The 15,648-nt window shown below is 46.3% G+C and overlaps 2 protein-coding genes and 1 long non-coding RNA gene across 4 annotated transcripts; 2 read left to right on the forward strand and 1 right to left on the reverse strand.

Annotated features, from left to right (window-relative positions):
* Positions 1–1,297: 1,297 nt before the first annotated feature.
* LOC133470884 (uncharacterized) lies at positions 1,298–4,010 on the reverse strand. Its single transcript, XR_009786080.1, has 2 exons — positions 3,219–4,010; positions 1,298–2,242 (listed from the first exon to the last, which is right to left on the reverse strand). It is a non-coding gene; the product is annotated as an uncharacterized LOC133470884 (long non-coding RNA).
* Positions 4,011–4,366: 356 nt separating this feature from the next.
* On the forward strand, positions 4,367–8,018 carry hoxa11a (homeobox A11a). Its single transcript, XM_061759801.1, has 2 exons — positions 4,367–5,884; positions 6,692–8,018. Exons 1-2 carry the CDS (start codon positions 5,179–5,181, stop codon positions 6,922–6,924), a joined length of 939 nt encoding a protein of 312 aa, XP_061615785.1. The 5' UTR covers positions 4,367–5,178; the 3' UTR covers positions 6,925–8,018.
* A 103-nt stretch (positions 8,019–8,121) lies between these two features.
* Positions 8,122–15,236, forward strand: LOC133470880 (homeobox protein Hox-A10-like). 2 transcript variants are annotated; one of them, XM_061759800.1, is made up of 3 exons: positions 8,122–9,338; positions 12,022–13,041; positions 14,299–15,236. In XM_061759800.1, exons 2-3 carry the CDS (start codon positions 12,228–12,230, stop codon positions 14,571–14,573), a joined length of 1,089 nt encoding a protein of 362 aa, XP_061615784.1. In that variant the 5' UTR covers positions 8,122–9,338; positions 12,022–12,227; the 3' UTR covers positions 14,574–15,236. The 2 variants fall into 2 exon arrangements, with proteins under 2 accessions (XP_061615784.1, XP_061615783.1); XM_061759799.1 differs by lacking the exon at positions 8,122–9,338 and having other exon boundaries at positions 11,178–13,041.
* The last annotated feature ends 412 nt before the right edge of the window (positions 15,237–15,648 follow it).

Raw genomic sequence — 15,648 nt, forward strand, 5'->3', positions numbered from 1 at the left:
ACAACTCGATCTTAAGTAGTTGACTTTGTCTAATACCTTTTTGATATGTACAGTTAATTTTAATGCGAAGTGGTTTTCAAGGAATGGTGTGACGCTTAATCGTCCGAAGTGACCTCATAGCAGGCCAGCGAGTGAGTCAGACGAGGCCAGCAGCAGCAGCAGCAGCAGCAGCACGCGTTGTGCTCTTTACATTGACCTTCGCCGTCTGATAGTAATGAAAGCAAGGCCAAACACACACACGGACGCGCGCGCTCGGCCACCAATATGCGGTCCAGCTCGGCAGCTCAAGGTTGGACCGTAATCTCACAACCCCTCCCCCACCAAAATCCGGTCCCAGACCGTGACAGCTCGCAAATACAACGCGTGACCGACATCACGCCAAATCCGGCATGTCCAAAATCGTAGCAGCTCGGAAATCCCGCATAGCTAAACTCGTTTGCTGTTTGAATTAAATGTCACACTTTATTGTCCATTTATCACATGTGGGTAGTGATAAATTATAGTTCGAATTATAGTTGGCCTTACTTAGCTCACCTTCGAATGAGAGCCATGTTTTTCTATTCACACTTCTCTCAAATGCATTTATTTGACTGTTTTAAATGTGACATTTTAAATGACTCGTTTTGGTCATTTAAAGCAAAATTGCACTTTGAACTATTTGTTGCTGTCTATTTGCCGATAATATACTTTAAAAAAAAATGTACGTAGTTCTGTATTATGAAGGTTAGCACATGGTCGCACGAATTAGCCGTGGGGGGAGGGGGGGGGGGGGAGTGCTGCGTAGTCGGTCTTAGTTTTAATTTCAATTAAAAAGCAGACAGTTAACCATCTGCCAACAATGCTGTTTTAGTTTTAAGTGCATAAAAATACAATTCAGTGAGATTAATTTTATTTTTTCCAAGTGCAACTTCATTTTGAAATTAAATGTAAGACATAAAACAAATGTGCCGCGGGTGAGTACAACGTACTTGTCACATTTCCAAGTCTTTTCTATTCTGTTTTCAACATTCGGCGGTTTCCAAATGTTACCAACGTCCAATTTCATGTTCGCCACAACTGACAAGGAAGATGAGGTGAGAAAAATTCACAGTATAGGCCTATTTCCTATATACATTTAAACCCAATGTTTACCGTTGATTTTATTTCGGCTTGTTTCGTGATTGATTATTTTTTTTATCTTTACCCCCCGACCCCCCCCCCCCCCCCAAACTAAAGGGTAATGTCTGCAGTCTATTCTGTATTGAAATGCGTTTTACTGCACACATGTAAAGCAGCGTGTGAATACAATCAGCTTGCACATGCTTCGTATTTCATTTATTGTGGCACTAAAATCCGCTTTATTTCCTTCTGTCCGGGTCCATTGTCCACCGAAACGCCAAGCCGCCATTGTGGACCTCCTCCACTGGCTCGTCCGGAGATGCTCCCGTTGACCGTGGAGTTGCTCACTTTCCCCAGCGAGGCTCCTGTGTGGTCCCGGCACTTTTCTGTCACCTGTGGAGGGAGAAAAACATCCGATGCGCCTCCAATCAGGTTCTCCTTCTTCCCCCCCCCCCCCCTCCTTTAAACTCACCTTAATGTCCCCGTTGTCTTTTCCGCTCCTAAACTCTGAGGTGTGAATGTTTTTGACCCTGTTACACCCAAACGGTTTTACACTCCCCGCGCAACTGCAGCCTGCTGTCAGCGCGGGCAGCAACCGTGCACCATTCAAGTTCAAAAACAAGATTTTACTCTTCAAAAAAAAAAAAAAAAAAAAAATGTGCAAACGTTTATGATTGATGTGTGTGAATAAGGTGAAGTATTTAGGAAAGGAGATTCATTGCAATGCATTTCGGCTGCGCGCGTAATGGCACTATGTTCTATGTTCGCTACTTTCAAACGTGTCCTTTTATTCCTTCAACTTTTCTTCCAAATGTGTGTCCTAACAGTGGATCCATTGGTTCATCTTGTAAACTTAGAGTATTTCCCCTTTTGACTTGCAGGTGTGATAGCTCCTTTTTTTTTTTTTTTTTTTTTCCATCATAAAATGAAAACAAAACCAGGCAGCACTGAAGGACAAACTACAGGAGGTTCCTTTCTGCAAGGTCTGAATGCGCCAATTTAGGCTGCTTTCCGGCCAGCCGGGCCTACCTGACGCGGGGTTAAACTGGACCCTCAGATTCTTCTCACAATGAATTGTTGACTCGGAGTCTAACAAGACCTTGTTGCACACGGCTTTGGCCCAGCTATATGTCCACTTGTTTGGCTGGGGGATTTATAAAAAAAAAAAAAAAAAAAAAAGCCCCCCACCCTGAGTTTGCTTGAGGAACATGTTGAAATAGTGTTTGTTAAACGACGTGTGTGTGTGTGGAGACAAAGTGTCAACCTTTTTCCTAGACGCAAATTGGGTTCACGCACTAGTTTCTTGACCAAAATATAAATGAAAATATTGAAAATGTGCTTCCCTTTCAACGGTTTTTCTACGTTCACAATTGGAAAGTGTCGTTTTAAGGTTGGACGTTTTCCCTTAAATGGCTTCACACACTAGTTTATTTCAAATGACGTTTATTAGACACTAAATCCTGTATAAGAACGTTTTTAGTGTAGCTTTCTTGGAAATTCAAATGTTAAGTTTGTGTTTCCCGCTGAGAATGTCAATGTCGTTTTCAAGATGAGACATTTTTCCCTCGAAAATGGGCTCACTCGCCAGTTTTTCACATTAAGACACGACAAATATGATAAAGTTTTCAAGTGTGTACCTTTTGTTCCATTTAAAATTACCCCCCCCCCCCCCCCCCACCACGCACATTGAAAATGGCAAATTGAATTGCTGAATCTGAACTGAACTTGGAATGCCAAATTTCCCACACATGAAGATTATCGTGTGAAGTTGCATGCTGACGTAAGGCGCCATCTTGTGACCTGCGCACAGCGCGTGTAAATGCGCCGGCAATGAAAGGAACTTCATCTGCGTGGGCCGAGTGCGGGCCCTTCGCTCTTTGTGCCTCTTTTCCCTCCCTCGAACTTGAAGTCGACCGTTCAGACAAAGCTTTGGCTTTGAGAGCTCTCCCGGTGCCAGACTGCACTTCGCTTGCCAAAAATCCCCCAAGAATGATGCTCAGGCACACTTCCCTTCAAAGGTTAAACCAATTGAACAAGCTCGTTGTCTTGTTTTAGATTCTCCCCAAAGCCAATCAGTCAGTGTGAAGTTACGGTGATTGTTGCAATTGAGTGCATCTTACCGTTGTTGTTGCAGCTCCTCAAGCTGCTGACTTTGGAGCCGTTGTAGGTGGCGACTTGCTGCCATGCTTGGCCAGTTTTGTGGTGTTTGTCTGGTTGTAAGGGGTGGGGGGGAGAGAAAAAAAAAAAAAAAAAAAAAGCTCAGCAGAATAGTTGAACAGCTATAAAAACGCAGCCTGGTCTGTGCAGAGTTCGCCTTTGCTTTTCCTGTGCTCAATTAGAGCTTAAAAGCCTCTGCACACCTCGTAGAATTAGTCTGGACTGAGTGAGAGGCGGAGCGTTTTCGTCTCAAAAGTTCCACAAGATTTGTTTTGTTTGGTTCCTCTGCATGGAGCTTATCTTAATCAAATCAAATCAAATAACCCGCAGGGCCACACGGCTCGCCCGTGCTGCTTCCTGATGTTTCAACCCCACGCAAGGAGCGTATTAGTACGTGTTATTTTTCAGCTTGTGTTCCACGTGCGCTCTCAGCAGCAAGCCGAATGTCGGTACGGCTGCGGGGATCTTAATCCAAGATCGAGTCTCTCATTCGTAGCATATTGGAGTCAGGTTGCAGCCGCTGCAAAGCGAGCTCCGCGGTGGCCTCGCAGCAGCCAATGTGCGCTGTGACAGGGCCGCCAAATAATCATCGTCATAAAAAAAAAAAAAAAAGAGGAAATTGTCAAGTTATGCATGCAACTGCATACAAGGGGTTGGATTTATTTATTGAAATGCCTGCAGCTAATCACGTCGCAAATGATTATATAAAACTGCAAACAATAAAACAATTGTGTGGAATTTTTCAGTTGACACGAGATGACTTGTAAACCGCTTTCTGTGGGTGGACCTGCAGGGGAGGAGACGCGGTAAAAATGATTGATGAAAGATGTTTTTCTGCTGGAGGCAGACATATTTTATTTGTTTGTTTTTATTTTTTTCCAAAAACTAAACAAATAAAAAAGTATGTCCGGCAAAACATGAAGAAATTGCCGTGCGTCAAAAGTGAAGAGGAAGAGCGCGCTGCGGCAAATGGAGGGGTTTGATTCCTCCGTGTTGGAATCGAGTCAAATACACTTGTAGGTCACGTAACATTTAAAAAGGAATATTTTGTGTTGAAGCCTTTCATAGCAAAGGATTCCTTGAAATATCTCGTGCATTCATCTGCAATGGTGCCTTTTGAAAACCCAAATAGTACGTTTCCAAAGTTTAACTTTGGAGGGCATTTGATCCATTGTATTTCTTTTGTGGCCCCTATTTCTTTCCACCTTGCTGTAGACAGTTGAAACATTAGCCGCTACTTTGAACATGACCCTGATAACCAAATGCGCACTGAGCCAAATGCTCGCTGTTGTAAAAGCACCAAATGCTGATGACGAAGACGATTCTAAAAGCAGACTTTGGAGATAAGCTCGACCATTTCCTTCCTCCAATTCAGGTTATATTACGCACAATTCTTCTTCGTCTTCTTCTTCTTCTTGTCGTAGATTTGCAATCCACTTTGTCAATTTTTGCACTACTTAAATCATGCGAAATGTACAGAGAGTCGAATGTGTGGAAAGAAATCTTGCGTATTGGCGCAAGTAAAGCACCTGGGAGAAGTATATTTTGATATTTCGTGACGGTGTTGCCAATTATCGACCACAAATTGCTGCAATTGCAAACAAAGTGACGAAGGAATGATGGCGGTTTTCTGCTCGTCTGATTTGTTCCAATTTCAAAGAATTCATTCCGAGTCTAACACGGCGATAAACTATCAATGTCAAGCTTAGCGCGTGCGCGCGCGCGCCCGCGCACTGAAAATCTGTCAATTTCTGCCGCGCGGTCACGTGACTCCCGCCTCCGTGGAGTGGATGGCGATGGCTCTCCACGTCAGCTTTACGTCTCCCAATTTCTGCCTGGCGGGCGCCTCCGAGCCATGTTCAGGGCGGGTGTCGAGGGATCCGAGGCGTAGAAACCGGAGGGGGACGACGCGACGATCCCACGATGGATTTTGACGAGCGGGTCCCTGTCGGCTCCAACATGTATTTACCCAGCTGCACCTACTACGTGTCGGCGGGGACCGACTTCTCCGCGCTGCCCTCCTTTTTGTCCCAGAGTCCGTCCACGCGGCCGGTGACCTACTCGTACTCGTCCAACCTGCCGCCGGTCCAGCCCGTCCGGGAGGTGACGTTCAGGGAGTACGCGGCCATCGACGCGTCGACTAAATGGCAGCACCGGGGCAATTTGGCGCAGTGCTACCCGGGCGCGGAGGACGTCGTGCACCGGGACTGTCTGTCGGCGCAGACGGAGATTTTCGGCAAAAGCAGCGCCGCCGCCGCAGCCGCCGCCGCCGCCGCCGCCGCCTACCACCACCACCACCACCACCACCACCACCACGGCGGCGGCGGCGGCGGTACCGCCGGCTCGTCCAACTTCTACGGCAACGTGGGGAGGAACGGCGTCCTCCCGCAAGCCTTTGACCAGTTCTACGAGACGGCGTACGGCACCTCGACCGAGAGCCCCTCGGCCAACGGCTACGCCGGAGACAAAACGCCCAGCAAGCAGCCCGCCTCGGCTCCGGACGACTCGGGCTCGGGCTCGGGCTCGGGCTCGGGCTCCTCCTGCCGGGACGCCGAAGCCAAGGAGCCCCGGGAGGAGACCAGCAGCCCCGAGCTGTCTTCCGGCAACAATGAGGAGAAATCCAGCAGCAGTAAGCGTCGCATGTCTCCAGTCGGCACCCTGCTTATGAGAGAAGCCGCTGTTAAACATTTTATATGCTGTTTTATAAGCTTATAATGTTTATAGAGGGCCCGTGGACCCCCTCCCCTTCTCGTCCAGCAATTTGTTATAAACCGCGCCATCGCGCTTTTGAAATTGACCGTGAAAAGGGATTTTTCTCTCCGTCCCACAAATTAATAGAAACCCTGCACGAGTCCAATAGAAACCTGCTTTGGTTTTTTTGGGGTTTGTAAACGATGCGCCGCACTGGCTTTAAAATCTCCCTTGCATTGTTATGAGGGCGGTGCCTTGCTCTGACTGTCAAGTTGTTTTTAATGTTAAAGCACGTCACCTCATCTTACTCCGCTATAATAGACGAAGTCAATTGTCTTTATTATTTTTTTGAAAAACAAAAACAAAAAATGAAAACAATGCTGCACCCAGCCTTGTATCCTCTTTAGTGACTCGGGAGTATATTTAGCCCGCTGGTGCATTCCCTGCTGGAAAAGGTCAAAGCCAACCAGCACCGACCGTTTGGAGTCAACTGGGGAATGTTATTGGTGATATATACTCGCCATAAAAAGACAAAAAGAAAGTTAAAACATTTCAAGCGTTTATTCAGTTTCACCAATCCTCGTTGCCTGCTTTCAAAACAAGGACTGAATATTTGGGGGCAGGCGAGGAATGTCATCGCGATCCACATGGGCAAAAGCCTCATCATTGGGTTTCATATTCAAGTGGCATTTATTGACTTGATGGTGTATTGTCTGCCCCCCCCCACCCCCACCCCACTCTTCAGATGGACAGAGGACGCGCAAGAAGAGGTGCCCTTATTCCAAGTATCAGATCCGAGAACTTGAGCGAGAATTCTTTTTCAGCGTGTACATTAACAAGGAGAAGCGTCTGCAGTTGTCTCGGATGCTCAACCTCACCGACCGCCAAGTGAAGATCTGGTTTCAGAACCGTCGCATGAAGGAGAAGAAGCTGAACAGGGACCGATTGCAATATTACACATCCAACCCTCTGCTTTAGTGAGCGACTTTTTGGACTCTCTCAGGCTGCGGTTGTTGTCGTTCGCCACCACAATGGCCGCCAAAGCAACAGTGGTTGCTTTCAAGTTCGCAGACAACTGTGTTGGCCAGCCACCTCGAAGGGCCGAAGTAGCGAGCGTCAATGGAGACGTTTTTGCTTCATGGACGTTTATTCTGCTATTCGAGCTCTCTTTTTTTTTTTTCTTTTGGGAGGCGAACTGCGCGTAACCAGCGGCCACCCCACGCAATAGTGTGAATCACGTGCTCCTTTTTTTTTTGTAATTTTCAGTTTTGTATTTTGTCAACAAAATGTAATTCGATTATTATTATTTTTTTTTTATTGGTATGAAATTTAAAAAAAACAACAAAAAAAAACGGAATTCATGTTTAATATTTGAATCAGTACATACTTTGGTGTGACCAAATATTGTCCGAACGAAATGAGAATGTAACGTAATGTTTTCTCTTTTTTTTCCCTCTCTCTCTCTCTCTCTCTGTGTGTGCCTATTTATTTTGTAGCCACTCGTTTACTATATTTTAATGTCACGGCAAAGCAAGTCAAAATTTCTAAGCAGGTTCATTGTATTCCCTTTTGAGGATGGAGTATTTATGTAGTTTTAATAGCCCAAATCCACAATGCCATTTAGATGATGATGATGATGATGATATAATTTGTTTTGCTTTTTTTTTTAAAGTGACTTTTTAGTCAAACAGTGCAGGCCTAACCACCAGAGACATAAGCTCGCCCACTGGCTCCACGGGGGGGGGGGGGGGTTCCACTGAGGTGTACGCAGGTAGAAACACGCAGCGAGTTTCTGCTGCAAGCTACACTTTGATCTCACTCGATTTGTTCCGTTTTCTTTCATGACTCGCAATCGTTTGCTTCTTGCGGTCTGACACGCAATCTGACTATGAAGGAAAATAGCGGAAACAAAATTGAAAATAAATGAATAAATAAATACAATACAAATTTCATGTATGCTGTGAGAGCGAAAAAGCTGCTCAGGGTCAACGCGTTGACTCTCCTGCTTGTTCCGCCCCAAACACAATTGTGTATTATACTCTATTTCCAAATAAAAACTGAAAATATTCAAAGTGTTGTTTGAATGCGTATTTTGACTTGGACTCAGAAAGCAAGTTTGTGGAATTATGCACATTGCATGAAGCGTTTTACAATATAGAAATGTAGTGCAATATGTATTTTCAGTACTTTGCGTTGCAGTAAGTACAGTTTGTGCTCACAAGTTTACATGCCACGCATGCAATTTTGGGGAGCAAATTATTTTAATTGTGCTGTTCTGGAATGCGGGTCATTTGAATCGTTCAAAAATAAAATTGTTTTCATGATGGGATCGTATATGACCACTCATGAAAACAATTCGACGAGAATGGCTCACATCTTACAAATTGTGCCAGGGTTTGCAAACAAATGAGCACAATTATACCTAATACCGCTTTGAAAACTAATCCAGAGCTGTGTTAGTTTTTAAGATTAAATAAACGAAAAATAGGCCGCTTGCTACGTCCCAATCACAGTGCGGAAAAAGTGTTGCTTTGAGTTTCAGTGGTTTGTTGGCATAAAGTTAATGCTGCAGTGGTCTCTGAGTTTTCCAGAGTTGTGTAATACAAAGAACACTTTGGTATAAACACTCTTAACCCAAATAAGCAATGTTCCCCAATGAGCACCATTTTTGACGTTATTCAACTTTAATGAGCAATTTCTTAGACTGGATTCATTTTTTTGGGTTGTTTGAAAAACATGCAGTATTGCTCTGGTCTCACAGCGAACACCCCCCCCCCCCCCTCTCTGTTCTCTGTTTTTCTCCGTCACGCTGTCACGCCACATATTGGCTTTGGGAAGAAAGCTCTTCGTTTTGGGCAGGGTCGCCATATTTGCTGTTGTTATCGCTGCGTTTATGGCAGCTAGCCGCAGCGCATTGGCGTTCATATATGACAGTCAAAAGGGTCATAAACCCCGGCGAGAGAGAGGCTGAAGTTTATGGTTGTCCCTCTCTGCTGTCGTCCGGCCTCGCCTTGCGCGCATCCCTTACCGCGCGCTGGAATTCTGTGGCTAATTACGGGACATCCTCCCCGTTGCCGGGGCGACGCAGTCATAAAAGCTGTCTGAGGGTCTGGAGCATTTGTACAATTGGAGCGCGCGGCAATAAAGCGTCTGAGACCCAAGGTTATTAACTGTGTTACCGAGGGGGAGCGAGCCCGCGCGACAGGAAGAGGAAGGATAGGGGGAAAGCCCTTCTCGCTGCCCGTGCGGACTTCATTTTTGGACAGGGTTCCCTCGCGTGGGTCGTCCACCTCCAATCAGCGCGGACGGCCGACCGGACTCGACTTTACCACCGGGCGGCGCTATTGGAACCAATGTCACGGCCGTGGCGGCTTCACCCCCAATGCGCGCAGGTAAAACCACCGCCTTTTGCCTTGGGAAATGTGATTTCAGGGGACACGTTAATCTTCCCCCCTCGGAGCCTTTGATGCAATGTTGAAAATATGAGCCTCGCTGCTTATTGCGGAGTTCCCAGCGCCGTGCGGAAGCCGCTCTTCCCGGGGGCCCTAAAAAAAAAAAAGGCAACACATGTGCGCCGTTGCTCGCATGCATGTGCTCCTCATTTCGCTGAGCTGGAGCTTTTCAAAGGTCGAAGTCAAAACGGGTGCTGGCAGGCCCTGCGAGCAAAAGCTCCTCTGGGCGGTTAGTAGCTCCATGTAGTTGTTGTTGTGTTGGTGGCTGCGCACCGAAAGTCGTCTCCTTCTTCAATCGCAGACGCGCATTTATCTTCATTTCCTCTTGAGAGACAGCGACGCTTGACGCCCTTCCAAAAACACTTAGTGAACGTGCCAAGTGTATAAAAAGTCTTATTAGTCAAAGCCGATTGTTGGCCGCGATAGGACGCTGATTGAGTCTCGTTTTCCTTCCGCTCGTTGGAGCCGACATGTTGCCCTTGAGGCAATTCGGTGTGTGTGAACGTCAGTGCGTGCGTGCGTGCGTGCGTGCGGGCGGGGACCCCCCCCCCCACACACACACTTCTTTTCTTTTCTTTTCTTTTCTTTTCTTTTCTTTTTTCTTTTTTCTTTTTTCTTTTTTCTTTTTTCTTTTTTTCTCTCCCCTCTCTCTGGTGAAAAATAAATGCTTCCGCTGGATGTAATAAAACGCCGCATTATTGTTCATCGCTGCACTCTGGACGAACACGATCCGACCCCGAGCGCCTCCATTATATGGGCCTGATCAAAGCCAGCGGTCAGAGTAAAAGCGAAAATGGCCGGGCAGCTGTGAAAATGAAGATTTAATAGCTACGATTAATAACTGCAGCGGAAGCATATCGATATCCCCGCCGTCTCCTCCTCTATGGCACAGCGGGCCCGAACAGTAAAATAGTGGGCCCGTGCGCGTAATTAATTGCTGTATTTAGTTCCCCCGTTGGCTCGTATGTCCACGAGGCTGCCAGGACACACGGGGGGGTCGCGATTTGCTTTTGGACCTCTAATTTTGCTCTTATTTTACAGCAACGGCGCTGGAATCTCTCCCTTATGTTAGATGACTGAACCCTCACTCACGCGGACTGCAAAATAAAAGAACCCTGCTTTTGAAATGACTTCAATATTTGCATACAATATTGATCTGTATAGTCATGTAAAACTAGCTAGCTCTTATTTATGTAGATGTACGTTATGTGTTTCCTATACGCACTGTAAATGTGTTTGTGTATGAAGTATGTACATGCTGTCAAAAAACAACAAGCTTATGATCATGTACATCGGTTGCACGTGATTAAAATGTGCTAAACTGTGTTTAGTGTTCCCATCTTTTCCTCGGAAATAACCAAATGTTATTTCAACACATTTTCGTCATATGCAACAGATGCACGTGTCCGAATGAAGTCAACGTAAAGTGCTTTTCTCACTCTACTTATCTAAACCCTTGATGCATTGCCTCTTAAATCAAAAATGGAAAAAATAATTTTTTGATGCTTCTATTTGCATTCCCCACCCCTCCCCATCCGCGTTTTCAAGAATCCGCGTGGGGTTTGCAGCCCACCTGGGCCCGGTAATGGCCAAGCTCGCCGAGATGAATTTGAGCAACACGAGTGCACAAATTGCAGCAGCTGCGTGGCGTTTGCATGCACACACTTTGGTCCACGCTGTTTCCGTGGAGGTATTAACACCGATTTATGAGACTGTCCTAACGATAATAAATGACCAGTAACCCCCCCCCCCCCCCACCCCCCACCCCCCCAGTAAAATCTACGTCAAGACATTTTGTTTGGAGGGTTTATCATTATGTTGTGCTGCAAAAATGGTGATTGACCCCGTGAAAAAAAAAAAATCAAACTCTTTATTACTCCCAAAATCATAAATTGCGGCGCATTTTAATGCTCACAGCTATTATACCCATTGGGGAATATCCGTGCTACCAAAAGACGTCGAATATTCTCCTATAAATGAAGATATTAGAATATTTGAACAGTTAAAATATAAATTCGCCTCTGTCTAAACTTCCCTTAATAACTATTTGCTTGTTTCACTTGGTGACGAAATAGCTCCCATTGTTCAAGTTGCTTTAGCGTTTGCCAATATGGGTCGATGATCCATAATTTGTAATGAATGCGAGCATTGCATATGAAAGATAGCGGAGGTAATGTGAGGTTATGGCTTTGTGAATGTTTTGTTGAATATTTCTGTGACTCCCCTCAGGCCATATTAGTACAAACAAATTGGCTTTTCTTTTTTTTTTTTTTCAGGACGGAAGGGCTCCTGCTGTCTTTCGGCTGGTTGAAGCCCCTGATAAGTGCTTTTTAGCAAGCCTCTCGCCATAGGCACATTTTTCTTTTCGAAAATTTTATTGCCCCCCGAGTCCCGTGGCTTTGTTTATGTCTTTGTTGGGCGTGTTTTTTTTTTTTTCCTTCTTTCTTCTTTTTTTCAGCAGTCGTACAGGTTCGTACTTGATTTGACACATTCTGTAATGTTAGGGTCTGTTTGCAACATTGTTTTCATACCTAACCCTGCATTCCTTATTGGGGGGGGGGGGGGGGGGGGGAGCCGGGGTTTTTCCTCGTTTCATATTTTCCTTTCGTGAAACTTTCCCGAGGTGTCCTGGAGGATGTCGATCCTTGTGGAGCTATAATGGCGCATATGCAGCAGTGATGGCCGCGCTCTCTTCGCCCTCAGCTCGGTGCTACGTAGGCTCCGAGTGGGCGGGACTTTGCCCCCTTTGCGAGCTTCCCATTGGCCGCCCCGCGCGCACGCTAGAATGAGGGGCGCTCCTAATCATATCCAGCATGTTTTGCACAAGAAATGTCAGACAGAGGGGGCTACCTTTTCCCTTCGCCCAAATACTCCACAATAATGTCATGTTCGGACAGTCCGTCAGCGAATGCCTTCTTAGTGGACTCGCTGATCAGCGGGAGGGCTGAGAACTGTGGAGGTCACTACACGGGAAGCGCCGAAGTGCCTTACGGACTGCACAACTATGGATACTTCGCAGGCATACCCAAGCGGGCTGACGCGGGGCCCCAAAATATGGTCAGTGCTCCGGGCGCGTACCTGTCCAGTATGGAGATGTGGATGGACGCGCAGAGGTCATGTCGCGTGGACCAAGAGCGCGCCGTGGCTCCTCAGGTCACGCCCTGCTCCTTCCCGCAAAGCATTAAGGAAGAGAGCACCTACTGTCTCTATGAGCAGTCCAAGTGCCCCAAAGATTCTGCTGCCGAAGACCTGACATATTCGCGCTTAGCCCCGCTGAACGACGGCGGCGGAGGCACAGTTCCTATGCCGTGCTATTTCCGCTTGTCTCAGACCCACGCGCACCCTCATAAACTTTACAACGCCGACGGCCCACAGCCGAACCCACCCTTCTCTCATTTGGGCCCGCACTCCAGCGCCCCCGGCCGCTTCCACTCGCCCGCGCCCGCCTCGACGCAGGCTCCCGGCGCGCCGCAAAAAGGGAGCTGCGGGGACACCGAGGAGCGCGTGTCCGCGGGGAACACGGAGCGGCAGCCCCGCGCCGCACCCGGCACGGAAGATCCACGCGAGTCCACGGATGCAGAAGCCTCCTCGGCCGAGGACAGCGACGAGCGGGACAAGGAGAGGCCGGAGAAGGACCCCAAAGGTAATAACCCTTCATTGGGGGGGGTGGGGGGGTGGGGGGTGGGGTAGGGGGGGAGGTGTGTGGGTGTGGGGGGGGGGGGTTTCTTGCACTACGTTTGGATGCAGCACCTGTTTAGCTTGATTCTTGGGAAGCTTTGCATATCACTGTCACATAAACATTCGTGCCAATAGCCTGCAATCGTCGAAATGGAAACAAACGAGCAGGAGGAACGTGGCTAAGCTTATGTGAAAAGCAACAATACGTTTTCTATTCAAACCGATGCGTTTCACTTACATTGCTATTGTATGTAAATGCAGAAACCTGTTTTAAGTCGGTGTCAATCATCTATTACCCGTTTAACCCGCTGCTGTACGAGTGAATTACTGACATGTTCAAATATATTTTCAAGTCATCAAGTCATTTACATTTTGATGCATGTTCCACTTCGGGCCACACACACACACACACGCGCGTGCGCGCCCCCTCACGTGCTCACTGACGCACTGATACACACTCTAGGAGGCGCTCATTAGTGCGCACACACACACACACAGACTACTACGAAAACAAAAAAACCTTGGAAATAAAATTAAATGCACACACTCATTGACACAGGTACATGAATACAAAAACATTAAAAATACACACACACTGACACAAACACACGTTAACATAAAACCCCCCCAAATTTAACTATATATATTCATTAAAAAACAAACGCAAAATTCGCACGCTCACTGACACAAATACACACTGGCTGACACACATTCACACACCACACAGATGCAAAAATAGAACCTGTACTTATTGTAAATTGTCAAGGATACAAATGCACACACAAACATAGCGGCATCAAAATACATAATTACAATTACACTGACACAAAAATAGAAATGCACACGACGTTACAAACTATAGACCCATAGTGACACGAAAATACAATTACACGCACAAACCACCCAAGAATCCAAAACAAAATGACTAACACATTGACAAAAATACCACACACACACACACAATACAAAGACAAGTACCTCACCGACATAAAACACACACACACACACACACACGCGCACTCTGAGAAAAATACAAACAAATTCACCAAGACAAAGCTGCAAAAATCCAAACACTCAGTCACACAAACACACTTTATAGTTAGTTACAAAATGCATAACACAACCACAGACGGTTGCATTGTTTTGCACACTGCAGTGCATGATAAAACGCAAATGTGTGTGTGTGTGTGTGTGTGGTGTGTGTGTGCGCTCCCCTTTTTAGGCGACAACAAACGTGACAACGCGGCCAACTGGCTGACTGCAAAGAGCGGCCGGAAGAAGCGTTGCCCGTACACCAAGCACCAGACTCTGGAGCTGGAGAAGGAGTTCCTGTTCAACATGTACCTGACTCGAGAGCGCCGCCTGGAGATCAGTAAAAGCGTGCACCTGACTGACAGACAAGTCAAAATTTGGTTCCAGAACCGCAGGATGAAACTGAAGAAAATGACGCGAGAAAACAGGATCCGGGAGCTCACCTCCAACTACGGATTTTCCTGATGAACGAGGTGAAAAAAAAACAACAACAACAAACCCCAACACATTAAAAAGGAAAAAAAAAATATTCGTCAAATGACTGACCCCCCCACCCCCCCCCCCCCCCCTTTCGACTACGACCACCGCGCCCCAACACACCCACCCATTTCACATGTGGGCCACAGAAGCTTGATTTCCACACACCCTCCAATGTGACTCAATGGAAACGTCGAATGTTTTCGAGTGTTGTGTTTACGTATCCGTCTCGTCTGTCGTATTATTGACTCGATGGTAGTCAAAATTTCACCCATTGAGGAAAGAAAACCCACAACAAAACAAACAAAAACAAAAAACCCACACGCACTTCTTGTTTTCAGTCTAATCGCTACGAAAATAATTGAGCTCAGTTTGCATGGAATCCTTTTAGAATCACCACGTAAATAATAAATATATGAATAATAATCCACCTGTGACCAAGTTAGATGTTTAGTCAGCAGGCCTCTTCTGTGTACCAGCTAAATGTGTAGATTGAGCAACAATCTTTAGTGGCCTTTCCACGAAAAAAATATTCATAAATGCGAGGCACGTGTGCCCATGTTTTTCATTTGTATATATATATATATTTTTTGTGTACATACCGACATTGTTTTTGTGTCATGCTGAATAAATTATCGCTCTGTCGCATTACGTGGTAGCTGCTTGTATTTTTGCTGCCTGTGTGTGTGTGTGCGTGTGTTTGTATGTTATCTTCTTTTTTTTTTTTTTTGGTGTATATGTGAGCGTGTGTGACCCAAATTCCCCAAATCCTCATGCCTTCCACTTCGGGTTGCATTTTGTTTTAAGACGAGAGGCAATCGTGCTAGGTAATTAGCATCGGAAATAATGAAGAAATGAGGCTATAAGGCGTCTAGCTGCATGCAGGAGGCTATTGTAGAGTTTTATGACTGGCTGCTATATGAGGCTTCTCCCTCTGCTGCTTCAGTCGTGGGAGAGACTTCCAAACGGAGAGGAGGCCCTGCTGTCTGCTTCTTATTCCAACACCGTGGATTCAATATTGCACTTTTTTGGTTGTTGTTTTTTGTTGTTGTTCTTCTTAATT

Source organism: Phyllopteryx taeniolatus, chromosome 21, assembly GCF_024500385.1.
Source record: "Phyllopteryx taeniolatus isolate TA_2022b chromosome 21, UOR_Ptae_1.2, whole genome shotgun sequence".
Lineage (NCBI taxonomy): Eukaryota > Metazoa > Chordata > Actinopteri > Syngnathiformes > Syngnathidae > Phyllopteryx > Phyllopteryx taeniolatus.

Excerpts from the sequence above, each read along its gene's own strand:
- LOC133470880 (XM_061759800.1), top strand. The coding sequence starts at position 12,228 with ATGTCAGACAGAGGGGGCTACCTTTTCCCTTCGCCCAAATACTCCACA. Across the intron at positions 13,042-14,298 it reads GCCGGAGAAGGACCCCAAAG|GCGACAACAAACGTGACAAC; the intron begins GTAATAACCCTT and ends TCCCCTTTTTAG.
- hoxa11a (XM_061759801.1), top strand. The coding sequence starts at position 5,179 with ATGGATTTTGACGAGCGGGTCCCTGTCGGCTCCAACATGTATTTACCC. Across the intron at positions 5,885-6,691 it reads TGAGGAGAAATCCAGCAGCA|ATGGACAGAGGACGCGCAAG; the intron begins GTAAGCGTCGCA and ends CCCACTCTTCAG.